This window comes from Mobula hypostoma, chromosome 15, assembly GCF_963921235.1.
Source record: "Mobula hypostoma chromosome 15, sMobHyp1.1, whole genome shotgun sequence".
Classification (NCBI taxonomy): domain Eukaryota; kingdom Metazoa; phylum Chordata; class Chondrichthyes; order Myliobatiformes; family Myliobatidae; genus Mobula; species Mobula hypostoma.
In genome coordinates, this window is record NC_086111.1 from 66,307,598 (window position 1) to 66,320,755 (window position 13,158).

The 13,158-nt window shown below is 44.0% G+C and overlaps 1 protein-coding gene across 1 annotated transcript in view; it reads right to left on the reverse strand.

The window, feature by feature from the left end:
• Positions 1-13,158, reverse strand: part of si:ch211-161c3.5 (uncharacterized protein C3orf18 homolog) — a 92,392-nt gene that overhangs the window by 34,367 nt on the left and 44,867 nt on the right. Inside the window, exons 2-3 of the mRNA XM_063068420.1 lie at positions 5,688-6,052; positions 3,541-3,566 (exon numbers count right to left, since the gene is read on the reverse strand). Of these exons, the coding sequence (XP_062924490.1) occupies positions 3,541-3,566; positions 5,688-5,936 (275 nt within the window). The 5' untranslated portion in view covers positions 5,937-6,052. The remainder of the gene's footprint in view (positions 1-3,540; positions 3,567-5,687; positions 6,053-13,158) is intronic.

Sequence of the window (13,158 nt, forward strand, 5' to 3'; positions counted from 1 at the left end):
CTACAGAAACTCTTCCAACAACTAAAGTCCTACACAAACATTTGACAAGGTTCCTCACGGTAGGTTTATTCAGAAAGTCAGGAGGCATGGGATCCAGGGAAGTTTGGCCAGGTGGATTCAGAATTGGCTTGCCTGCAGAAGGCAGAGGGTCGTGGTGGAGGGAGTACATTCCGATTGGAGGGTTGTGACTAGTGGTGTCCCAGAAGGATCGGTTCTGGGACCTCGAGTTTTCGTGATTTTTATTAACAACCTGGATGTGGGGATAGAAGGGTGGGTTGGCAAATTTGCAGACGACACAAAAGTTGGTGGTGTTGTGGATAGTGTAGAGGATTGTCGCAGATTGCAGAGAGACATTGATAAGATGCCGAAATGGGCTGAGAAACGGCAGATGGTGTTCAACCCAGAGAAGTGTGAGGCGGTACACTTTGGAAGGACAAACTCCGAGGCAGACTACAAAGTAAATGGCAGGATACTTGGAAGTGTGGAGGAGCAGAGGGATCTGGGGGTGCATGTCCACAGATCCCTGAAAGTTGCCTCACAGGTAGATAGGGTAGTTAAGAAAGCTTATGGGGTGTTAGCTTTCAGAAGTCGAGGGATAGAGTCGTGGGGTATTGATGCAGCTCTATAAAACCCTGGTTAGGCCACACTTGGAGTACTGTGTCCAGTTCTGGTTGCCTCACTATAGGAAGGATGTGGAAGCATTGGAAAGGGTATAGGGGAGATTTACCAGGATGCTGCCTGGTTTAGAGAGTATGCATTATGATCAGAGATTAAGGGAGCTAGGGCTTTACTCTCTGGAGAGAAGGAGGATGAGAGGAGATATGATAGAGGTATACAAGATATTAAGAGGAATAGATAGAGCGGACAGCCAGTGCCTCTTCCCCAGGGCACCACTGCTCAATACAAGAGGACATGGCTTTAAGGTAAGGGGTGGAAAGTTCAAGGGGGATACTAGAGGAAGGTTTTTTACTCAGAGAGTGGTTTGTGCGTGGAATGCACTGCCTGAGTCAGTGGTGGAGGCAGGTACACTAGTGAAACTTAAGAGACTACTAGACAGGTATATGGAGGAATTTAAGGTGGAGGGTTATATGGGAGGCAGGGTTTAAGGGTCGGCACAACATTGTGGGCCAAAGGGCCTGTACTGTGCTGTACTGTTCTATATTCTATGTTCTAAACACAAAAGACATGTATTTCTATAGCAAGTGAATGCTTGATAGCCAATTATGTATTTCTGAAACGTCATTGTTGATATGTGGGAAACATAACGGCCAGCTTGGGTTAAGCAAACTCCCACAACAGAAATGTGACCATACAGTAAGGGGTGAATGAGGTAAACAAATTATGAGGGGTATCATCATAGTTATGTGTGGTGTTATACTGACGTGGGCGATCGTGGTCTTATCTATAACCATGATTGTTCTTACCAAATTTTTCTACAGAAGTGGTTTTCCATTGCCTTCTTTTGGGCAGTGTCTTTACAAGATGGGTGACCCCAGCCATCATCAATACTCTGATATGCACCAACTGCTCAGTCAACCAGCCACTACCTGCTCCCATGGCTTTACGTGACCCCGATTGGGTTGTGGGGGGAGGCTGAGCAAGTGCTACACCTTGCCCCAGGGTGACCTGCAGGCTAGCAGAGGGAAGGAGCGCTTTACATCTCCTTTGGAGAAGTATCTCCATTCTGCCACCCATACGAGGGTAAATACACGCAGGTGTTTCTTTTCTCCTTCTGGTTGGATCATAGGTTTAGAGTAAAAAGCGAAATATTTAAGGGGAACCTGAGGAAGAACCTCTTCACCCAGAGGGTGGTGCGAGTGTGGAATGAGCTGTCAGTTGAAGTAGTGGATGTGAGTTCAATAAACTCAACTTGATCTGACTCACTAACTCCGTAATATTTCCTCTTATCTGCAGCTCTGTGTCCAATCTGAAACCCAGCCTACTGGTTTCCAAGAAATAATTTAGAATCAAGTCCAGTGGCACAAAAATAATTGGGCAAAGTCCCTGAGAACAGGACTCCTGGTCAGCATGGCAGCGTAGCAGTCAGCGCACCACTTTACAGTGCTAGCATTCACCAATCGCGGTTCAATTCCCGCCCCTGCCTGTAAAGAGTTTGTACACCCTCCCAAGATGCTCTGGTTTCTTCCTACATTCCAAAGACATACAGGTCAGTATAAGGGTTAGTTATTTTATATTGCCTTGGTCTACGTTATCACGCTATGTTGGAGTCTGGAACGTGGTGCACTTGGGGCTGCCCCCAGCACATATTTGTAGTTAGAGACCGAGGTCTGCACAAGTACAGGTACATTGAAAAAATTCCATGCAGCAGCATCACAAGCTTGTAGATTCAGACAGCTACATACAGAATGTTTGGGGGCAGCACGGTAGTGCTGTGGTTAGTGTAACAGGATTACAGCACCAGCAACCGGGTCTCAGGTCTGCTCTTGTCTGTTCGTCCTCCCCATGACAGCGTGGGTTTTCGCTAGGTCCTCTAGTTTCCTTCCACAGTCCAAAGACACATTGGTTAGTAGATTAATTGGCCATTGTAAATTGTCCTGTGATTAGGCTAGGGTTAAGTGGGTGGGTTGTTGGGAGGTGTGGCTCTTTGAGCGAGGAGGGCCTGTTCTGCTCTGCATCTCTAAATAAAACAAATAACTCTATGGCAGCCCCAGCCACCCGGGATCAGCTCTGCTATTGTCTGCAAGGAGATTGTTCATTCTCCCCATAACCGTGTGGGTTTCCTCCAGGTCCTCTGGTTTCCTCCCACATTCCCAAGGCGTACAGTTAGGGTTAGTGAGTTGTGGGGGCATGCTATGTTGGCATCAAAGTATGGTGACACTTGTGGGCTGTGCAGCACATCCTCACTGACTTGATGCAAGTAATGCATTTCACTGCACGCTTCTATACAGCAAACAAGATAACCGTCAACCGCCCAGCTAATAAATTTGAGATTCGGGATTTAAATTTATTTATTAAGCGTACATCAAAACAGACAGCGAAATGCGTTGTTGCGTTAACAACCAGCAAACAAAGCATGGAGATATTGGAGGGGGGTGGGGAGTGACAACTTTGAGGAAGATGGTTGCTTTGGGACAGTTACTACATTCATGGCATTAATGTTGTCTTCATGTCAGATTAAGTCAGGGGGGTGTACAGGTTTTTTTATTGTTGTTTTTACGTCAGGAATATGGAATGTCAGCAGATGGTCAACTGAACCTTTAATTTTCGGGCATTAAAGCCCACTGCAGCATCCGATTAAAGGACAATAAATAGGCTCGTCAGAGCTACTCTTTCCCCACTTGACTGCCTTTTGCACATAACACAACCTAGGGCTAGTAACGTGGGATGTCCCTAGACACTTAAAAAAAACTCGTCTTTCCGTAATCTCTCCTTTGTTAAAACTGGAGCGTGAGTTCAACTTCCCCAAGGTAATGTCCTGAGAGCAGCCAGCAGTCCAAAGGTTAATTATGCACGCAGAAAGTACCGATATCTGCAAGGAGCTCTTGCTCCAGAATTAAGAAGTGGCACCAGCACACTCACCTCTTTCTTTTCCTGATGTATAGAACCTGTATGCAAGGAAAAGTAGTCATTAGTGGAAAATGCAGCATGAAAAGGAAAAGAAATCAAAATCGTAAGTCATTGGCGCAGATATGGGCCATTCAGCCCATCATGGCTATTTATTATTCTCCCTCCCTTCTCCCTGTAACATTTGACACTCTTACTAATTGAAAACCTATCAACCGCCTCTTTAAATATACCCAATGACTTAGCGACCACAGCCATCTATGACAATGAATTCCACAGATTCACCAACCTCTGGGTATGGAAATCCCTCCTCATCTTTGTTATAAAGGGACGTCCTTCTATTCTGAGTCTATGCCCTCTGATCCTAGACTCTCCGACTATTTGAAATTTCCTCTCCTTGTTCACTCTATCTAGGCCTTTCAATATTGTTGGGTTTCATTGAGAATTGCCCTCATTCTTCTAAACTCCAGTGAGTAGAGGCCCAGATCCATCAAATGCTCTTCATAGATTAACCTTTTCATTTCCCGGATCATTCTCATGAACCTCTTTTGGACCCTCTCTAACGCCAGCACAACATTTCTGAGATAAGGGACCCCAAACTGCTCAGAATCAAGGGCAAAATCTAGCACAGAAATAGAGTAGCAGCAATCCAGAATAATGGTGGGACAACACCACAAGCAGTGGGCCAGTACACAACCATAAAATGGCAGCCAGCATCATGGGTAAATGGAGCAAGCTGAGGTCAAAATTCCAGGGCAACAGCTTAATAAATTGGGATATAAAACGGCATAAACCTAGACTCAACCACATGAACGGTCCATGAACCCATGAACTTTATCTCACTATTTCTTTTTTGTACTTTCTTTGTAATTTATAGTAATTTTTACATTTTGCACTGTACTGCTGCCACAAAACAACACATTTCATGACATATGTCAGTGATTACAGAGATTCTGCAGATGCTGCAAATCTTGAACAGCACACGCAAAACACTGGAGGAACTCAGTGCAGCATCTGTGGGGGAGTGAACAGTCGACATTTCGGGACTGATGTAGGGTCTCAGCCCAGAATGCTCCTCCAGCATTTTGTGTGTGTAGTAACAAAGGCAAAACCGCATTAATCATTGTGAAGGGGATGTATAGTAACCAGAATAAGAAACATCTAACAAACAAACAATAAAAATGCTGAAAATGCTGGAAGCACTCAGCAAGTCAGGGGTGTCTATGGAGAAAGAAACAAGAGGGAGTCGCAGTTGTGTAGCCGTTATTACAGCTCAGTGTGTCGGAGTTTAGAGTTCAATTCCAGCATTCTCTGTAAAAGGTTTGGTCCTTACTGTGAACGTGTGTGTTTCCTCCGGGTGCTCAAGTTTCATGCCCTGTCCAAAGATGTGCCAGTTAGTAGGTTAACTGGCCATTGTAAGTTGTCCTATGACTAGGCTAGGGTGAAATGGGGGGCGGGTGGGGGTGACCGGGCAGTGAGGCTCGTTGGGCTGGAAGGGCCTGAACTGTGCGCTGTGACTCCAAATTTTAAAAAGTGTCAGAGACCTATTGTCAGGGGGGGGGGGAGAGGGGGGGAGGGAGGGAGAGAGAGAGAGGGGGGAGGGGGCAGAGGGGGAGAGGGGAGGAGATGGGGAGGGAGGGGGAGGAGATGGGGAGGAGATGGGGGAGGGAGGGAGAGAGACGGGGAGAGGGAGGGAGAGAGATGGGGAGGGAGGGAGAGAGATGGGGAGGGGAGAGATGAGGGAGGGAGGGAGGGAGGGAGGGAGACAGAAAATGAGAATGGATTTATTAAGTTTTAGCTGTCTTTGTTAATTCTACAAAGGGTGTCTAACCTTAAAAATTGACTCCAATTCTCTCTCCACAGATGTTGCCTAACCTGCTGAGAGTTTCCAGCATTTTCTGCTTCTGCCTCAGATTTCTAACAAATGCATTTAATTCTGAACTTCATCAGAACAAGTTATCTCCAATGGACCATTTGGCAAACTGTGCCTGAAGTATACAACATGGAAACAGGCCCTTTGGCTCAACATGCCCACGCCACTGTGTTGTCCAGCAAGCTAGACCTATCTGCAAGATGTTTTTTGATAAAGCCATACATTCTTCTTGACCTTGGAAACCTTCCTCTTTTAAGTATTCTGAGGTTTAATTAACAAACTGACTTACCATGGCCACAGTTAATGCTATAATGGTGACAACTCCAATGGGAACAAGCACCAGCCCCATTCTTGATCTCCCAGTTTCTACATTAGGCAGGAGAGTGGCAGTTGTGTTGGTGCCATTAGTCACCATGGTGACAGTCTGAAACGTCACCCTGTCTGTGACATTGAAGTGCTCTGTTCCAGGTGCCATGCTGAGGAAGGAAGCTGTCATGTTGGTTATGTTGTAGTTAATGCTGGAGATCAGCAGGGACATCTTCTGAAACTGTTCCAGCCCTTGGCCTCTTGGTGGAGCTCAACCTGACAGATACCCAGGTACATCCTTGGCAAGATCATACTGATGTGGTTTCCAGATGAACATCACACCCCTCCCTGAAACATCAGATTGGAGAAAGTTGGCATCGTTTCCATGACAAAAGCAAACACCTCGCAATCTACCTTGTTGTGATCTTGCATTTTATCGTTTACCTGCACCGTACTTTTACACTTTATTCTGGATTGCAATTGTTGCACCTTATTCTAGCTCAATGTACTGAGTAATGATTTGATGTGTATGAACAGTGTACAGGACAAGTTTTTCACTTTAGCTTTGAATATGTGACAATAATAAACCAAATCCAATTCCAATACATAGGAACTGTGCAGCTGGGAGACCCAGTGCAGTGAACAGCAGGATATTTGAGACCCAACAAGCTGTGCTACAGATAGAGGGACAGATATTCACTTGCTTTGCATCTCAAATATGCGGGACAGCTGCAGAGAAATGGTTAGCAGCCCTCACACAAATCCCAAAGGATCATCCACTCAACTCCAGCTTCCAAGCACATGTGGATGACAAGTGGAATCCTTGGTGCCTGAGGAGATAGAACTTAGAACAGTACAGCACAGTACCGACCCTTCGGCCCATAATGTTGTGCCAACATTTTAACCTGCTTTAAGATCAATCCCACATAGCCCTCCATGCTTCTATCATGTTTCTTAATAGCCCCTAATATATCCGTCTCTACCACTACCCGTGGCAGGGCGAATCATGCACCCACCACTCTCTGTGTAAAAAATCCTACCTCTGACATCCCTCTTACGTACTTACTTGCTGCCCATTGTGCCTGCCGGTATTTAGAGCAACAATGAAGATCCTCCATCTCTGTCTGTCCTTGGCCACCTTCTCTGTTGTGCCCCAGCTATGTTTCAGGGTCAGCCATACAGGTGCTGAGTGGAGACTCAGGAATGCCATTGCACACAAACGTAGAAGGATTCTTCATCATTGCTGCTTCTGTAACAATTCTGTTTTTACCAGTCAAGGATTGTTAGCCCTGAGCTGAATCCCTGAACATGAAGGACCGGTGGACCACAATTTATCTGCCCTCAACCCTTTGACCTATTTGGTGTGGGTAACCCTACCAGGAGCTAAAGCACAAGGCTCTGACTTGAGCCAACGTAGCTCTCTGGGTTACAGAGGCACACAAGCCTTGAAACCCCAGCAAGGCTGTGCTTCTCTTGCAGGATATTCCTTATACTTTCCTCTGATAACCTTAAAATTTTAAGATCTTAAGACACAGGAGCAGAATTAAGCTACTCAGCCATTTCTGCCCTGGGAGAAAAATATTCTCTGCCTCACTCAGTGTATACCTCTTATCATCCAGTAAACCTCAATCAAGCTTCCTCTCATCCTCCTTCGCTGCAAAGAGAAAAGGTCTAGCTCACTCAAGAGGACCAGAACTTTGGTGTGGTTCGGAGGCTTGTGTGCAGACTTGGAAAAAGCTGCAGGAGATTGTAAACTCAGCCAGCTCAGTCACTGGCACTCGCCACCCCACCATTGAGGGTATCTTCAAAAAGGAGGCATCCACCATTAAGGATCCCCCCACCAACCAGGACATGCCCTCCTCTCATTGCTACCATTAGGGAGGAGGTACAGGAGCCTGAAGACACACACTCAATGTTTTAGGAACAGCTTCTTCCCCTCCACCATCAGATTTCTGAAAGGACACTGAAATCATGAACATTACCTCACCATTTTTGCACTAATTACTTAATTTGATTTCATTTTTTTTATTGTAATTTAAAATATATTTTATGAATTGCATTGTACTGCTGTCGCAAAGCAACAAATTCCACTTCATATGCCAGTGATAATAAACGTATTATATTCTGGAGAGGAGAAGCAGGTCAACCCTCCCAATCTGATCCTAATTTTATCCCAGCCCAAGTGAACATTCAGGGTGTAACCATGTCACCCAAAACTCTGCTGTGACAGCAGCAGAACTCCTGGCAATGTAACTCTAAACGTGTGAGAAAGTGTTGGCTGTGTTTCTGCTCGCAATTACCTAAGCCCAGCTGCTGTGTGTGTTTGACAACTGTGCTCCTTCAACAGCCCCACATTGTTTCACTTTTGTCACTGTTTTTTTTAATTCCCTCCCCATTCCCTGTGTGCAAATGGAAAGAAATAGCAGCATCCATCGCCAGGAACTGGCACTAGGCAAAAGTTAATTAACCCTTTGTGTCTCAACCCTGTGGCAACATTCCTGCTTCAGTAGAAATATGGTCAGGTTAAAAAGCCTGAAGTTAAAACATACAACATATACTTAGTGGCCACTTTTTAAAGTGATAAATGGCTACTAAGTGTATGTTCATAGTTCCCTGCTTCAAGATTCGATGTGTTGTGCATTCAGAGATGCTCTTCTTTACACCACTGTTGTGACACATAGTTATTTGAAATACTTTTGCCTTCCAGTCAGCTTGAATCAGTCTGGCCATTCTCCTCTAATCTCTCCTATTGACAAGGCACTTTCGCCCACAGAACTGCTGCTCACTGAGATTTTTTTTCTTAGTTTCTCACGCCATTCTCTGTAAACTCTAGAGACTGTTGTGAAAATCCCAGGAGATCAGCAGTTTCTGAGATAATCAAATCACACTTGCAGACACCAGTAATCATTCTACAGTCAAAGTCACATAGATCACATTTCTTCCCCTTTCTGATACTCGGTCTGAACAACACTGAACCTCTTGACTTATCTGCATGCTCTTATGCTTTGATTTGCTGCCACAGGATTAGCACCATTTAAGGTGGTGCGTACAATGCTCCCTCAGTCAACGTCTTCCAGATAGTAAACGAAGATAGCTTTTTTACCATTTTTATGTCTGTTTTTCACCTTAAATGTGTTTCTGGGACTGTTCGAGCCTATGATTTACAGCTGGGAGATTGTTTGAGTGATCAAGCGCTTTGCTGGCTTCGAGAAGATTCCGGGAAGCAAGTGTGTACTTAGTCAGATGTGAAGAAACTTCGAGACAGGGCACGAGCCAATGATCAACTATGTTTCGCTGTTTAAAGCGTCCATTAATCGCTGATTAAAGGATTGAGGAAGACTGAGATATCAGGGCGAATGCAGAAGGCGAGCGAGAGTTTTAATGCTGACTGCCTGCCTTTTGATTGCTGCTAGAGAAGGATTCTGTGAGCAACCTTTTGCTGTGTGTCTCGCTGTGCCAGGCGGGTAGGCCTCTCTGCCTCATGTGGTGTCCCTCTCTTTCGATGAATGTCAGTGATATCATAGGATGGTATGGTGGTTCTGCGTTTATGGATTGGACTATTGTGTTATAGACTGTGGACTTTTTCAGGCTTATGGTCTTTATATTCTGTTTTTTTAAATCACCTGTTCCTTTCCTGTTTTGTAGTGCAAGAGGAGGATGATTGGGGGTTGATGTTCTGTTAGTTTTTCTGGGGTCGATGTTCCTGTTCCATTTTTGTGCAGGTGGAGTGTTGGTGTTTCTCTCTCTGAATGACTTTCATGCTCTTTGTTTCATGGCTATCTGGAGAAGACAAATTTCAGAGTTGTATATGGATACATGCTTTGATAATAAATGATTTGTGACAAATATGATTATATGATATATATGATGTATCTGAAATACATCTTATGGAAATGTTTGTTTGATGATGAACTTCAATAAAAAATAAATTACAAAAAAAGATATTTGCATTAACAAACAGGTGTACCTAATAAAGTGGCCACTGAGTTTATATTATATATGTATATCTAATTTATGTATTATATATAAAGGCGGGAGGAGGAGGTAGCAGCGCGCCGCGCGTGCGCAGCCCTCCGGTGAAAATGATATCGTATCCGTTAAATAGGGGCTGTGGACAATTTTGATTTGATGAAGACAGACGTGAAAGCAAAGAGGAACATCTGGAGAAATTTCTGAAACGCAGGTTCGCTGCTGTTGTTACTGCACGAACGAGAATCTTCTGGAGGGAAGACCTCAAAATCCCCGGCTTTGCCTGCTGTTGGCGACCGAGATTGAGGTCGAATTATTCGGATAGAGATGGTGCTCGGTACTCTGTGTCAGAGGGCTGATCGGAGGCTCGAGGTTTTCAGACAACTCCAGAGTTAGACTGTGGTCAGACGTGGCAGGGAGAGTTTTTCTTCCTTCTCCCGTCTGTGTGAGATGTGGGACATTTGAGAGACTTTAAACTTTTTACTGTGCTCATGGACTGTTCTTCATCAAATTATGGTACTGTTGCACTGTTGTAACTATAAGTTATAATAATGTGGTTTTGTTAGTTTTTTCAGTTTTGGTCCATCCTGTGTTTTGTGATATCACACCGGAGGAAATACTGCATCATTTCTTAATGCATGCATTACTAAATGACAATAAAAGAGGACTGCGTGTCTTAATAATCTAATTATATATAATTATATTTAATTTATAGATAATTTAAGGTATAAATTATATGATTTATAGTGTTATCTGGGCGAAGGTGTCTGATGCCGAGAGACACAAAACACTTAACGACCCCAGGTTACATCACTGATGATGTGTCCCAGCCCATCCAATGATGCATCTCAGCATTGTTTCTTATATAATGCATATAATATATATATCAGTAAATGCTATCCCAACACCAAATGTTAATCTTAGACAGGAGGCTAACCATCTAGATATCGCCACGATTGCCTGACAGAAAGATCATCATCCTGACAGCTTCTATTCCTCAGAACAAACCTGGCCAGAGCAGACTGAGCCACACTGCCAACAGTTGCTTACATCCCTTCTCTAGCCGGGATTTCCCTCTGAGCTCTGAGCCCTGCTTTGTGCCTGGTGAGAAGGTGGGAGTTCTCAATGAGAGCACATATGGCAACTGGCAGACAGCTATTGAGAAAAGATATAGAAAGCAGATGAAGTGGGTGAGCTACTTAAATGCTCCATTAGAGTGGGAGCAGTGGGATTTTATGTGATAAATCAAAGGAGTCGCTATTTTAAGGAGCTTATAAAATGCTTCTACCATATATCCTTTTTCAGCAAGACTGCATTAATTATTTGCAACTATTCATTGCCACAGATGGCTGTGGAGGCCAGCTCATTGAATATACTTAAAGCAAAGTTTGATAGGTTCTTGATTAGTAAGGCTGTCAAAGATTACAAGAAAAAAGCAGGAGAATGGGGCTGAGGGAAAATAAATCAGCAAACACGATGGGCTGAATGGCCTAATTTTGCTTCTGTGTCTTACGTTCTTATTTGCTTACTCTCATTCTTGTACGTCCTATAGAACAGTTAGTAATGTAATTTAATCTAATTTATAATAGTTAACGTAATTATAATTATTTATTACATTTATTATTCATAATTTATATTTTATAACTATTCAGAAATCTGATGCAGAGGGAAAAAAGCTCTTCCTAAAACGTTGTGTATGTGTGTGACGTCAGGCTCCTATCCCTCCTCGCTGATGGCAGTAATGAGAAGAGGGCATGTCCCATTTGGTGAGGGTCCTTAGTAATGGAAGCTGTTTTCTTGAAGCCCTGCCTTATGAAGCTCAATAGAACTGAACAGCAAAATTCTGTTCAAAAAGAGGTAGGGTTTGGGAATGGCCTAAAGGGGGAGGAGGGATAATACAGTCAAAGAGTTAGCGTCATAGCACATGGATACAGGCCCTTCATCCACTGAAGTCCACAGCAACCATTAAAAAGTTATATTAATCCTACTATATTATCCCCACATTCCCATCCACTCCCCTAAATTCTTCCACTCATCTCTACAGCAGGGAATAATTTACAGTGGTCAATTAACCACTGGGATGTGGGAGGAAAACCACACATTTACAAAATGAACATTGCAAATTTCACATTGATAGATAAACTCTTCTTGGGCTTCCAGACAGGTACAGGTTTTGATTATAACCGATGTTTCAATGCCAAACTCTCCCATCTTCTTCAAAGATGATGCCTGGACAAGTCTGGTCCGGTGGCATTTATACCCCAATAGTCCGTCCCTGCTGATTGGTTAGTCCTCATACAAATCAGGTTTCTACTCTCTATCTTGTTCACAATTGAATTCCAGTTCTTACTGAAAGAGAGACCTTCGTCTTTGTTAAGGTTCTTTTCCTCTAGTTTTATTTCAACGGCTTCCTTTACCAGGCAGTCCCAAAAGCCATTGGCACAGTAGTTAAAGTCAGTCCTACGACCATTGTGAATGCAGTGTTCTGATACCACCAATTTCTCCGGGTAACCCAAACACAGGGAGCACAGGAGGTCTATCTATTTGGGCTACTCAGAGAAATCAGCAGTAGCAGAACACTGCATTCGCAATGGCTATAGGATTGACTTTGAAGGCACAAAGCTACTGTGCCGCGCCAATGGCTTTTGGGACCGCCTGGAAAAGGAAGCCATTGAACTAAAACTAGAGGGAAAGAATTTTAACAAAGACGAAGGTCACACTCTTAAGTAAGAACTGCAATTTGATTGTAAACAAGGTGCAGAGCAGAGACCTGATTGAATGAGGACTAATCAATCAGGAGGGACAAAAGACAGGGATATAAATACCACCAGATCAGATATGCCAGGCATCATCCCTGAAGAAGACCATAAGACAGAGGTGCAGAATTAGGATATTTGGCCCGTCGAGTCTGCTCCACCATTCAATTATGGCTGATCCTTCTTTCCTCTTCTCGGTCCCACTCGCTGGCCTTCTCCCAGTAACTTTTGATGCCGTGTCTAATCAAGAACCTATCAAGCTCTGCCTTACATACACCCAATGACCTGGCCTCCACAGCTATCAGTGGTAACAAATTCCACAAGTTCACCACTCTCTGGCTAAAGAAATTTCTCTGCATCTCTGTTTTAAATGGATACCCCTCTGTCCTGAGGCTGTGCCCTAGGCTCCCCCACCATGGGAAACATCCTTTCCACATCTACTCTGTCTAGGCCTTTCAACATTCGATAGGTTTCAATGAGATCCCCACCCCCCATCCTTCTAAATTCCATCAAGTAAAGACCAAGAGCCATCAAACATTCCTTGCATGATAACCCTTTAATTCCCAGAATCATCCTTGTGAACATCCTCTGAACACTCTCCAATACCAACACATCTTTTCTTAGATAAGAATCCCCAAACTGTTCACAATACTCAAGGTGAGACCTCACCAGTGCCTTATAAAGTCTCAGCATCACATCCCTGCTTTTATATTCTAGACCTCTTGAAAT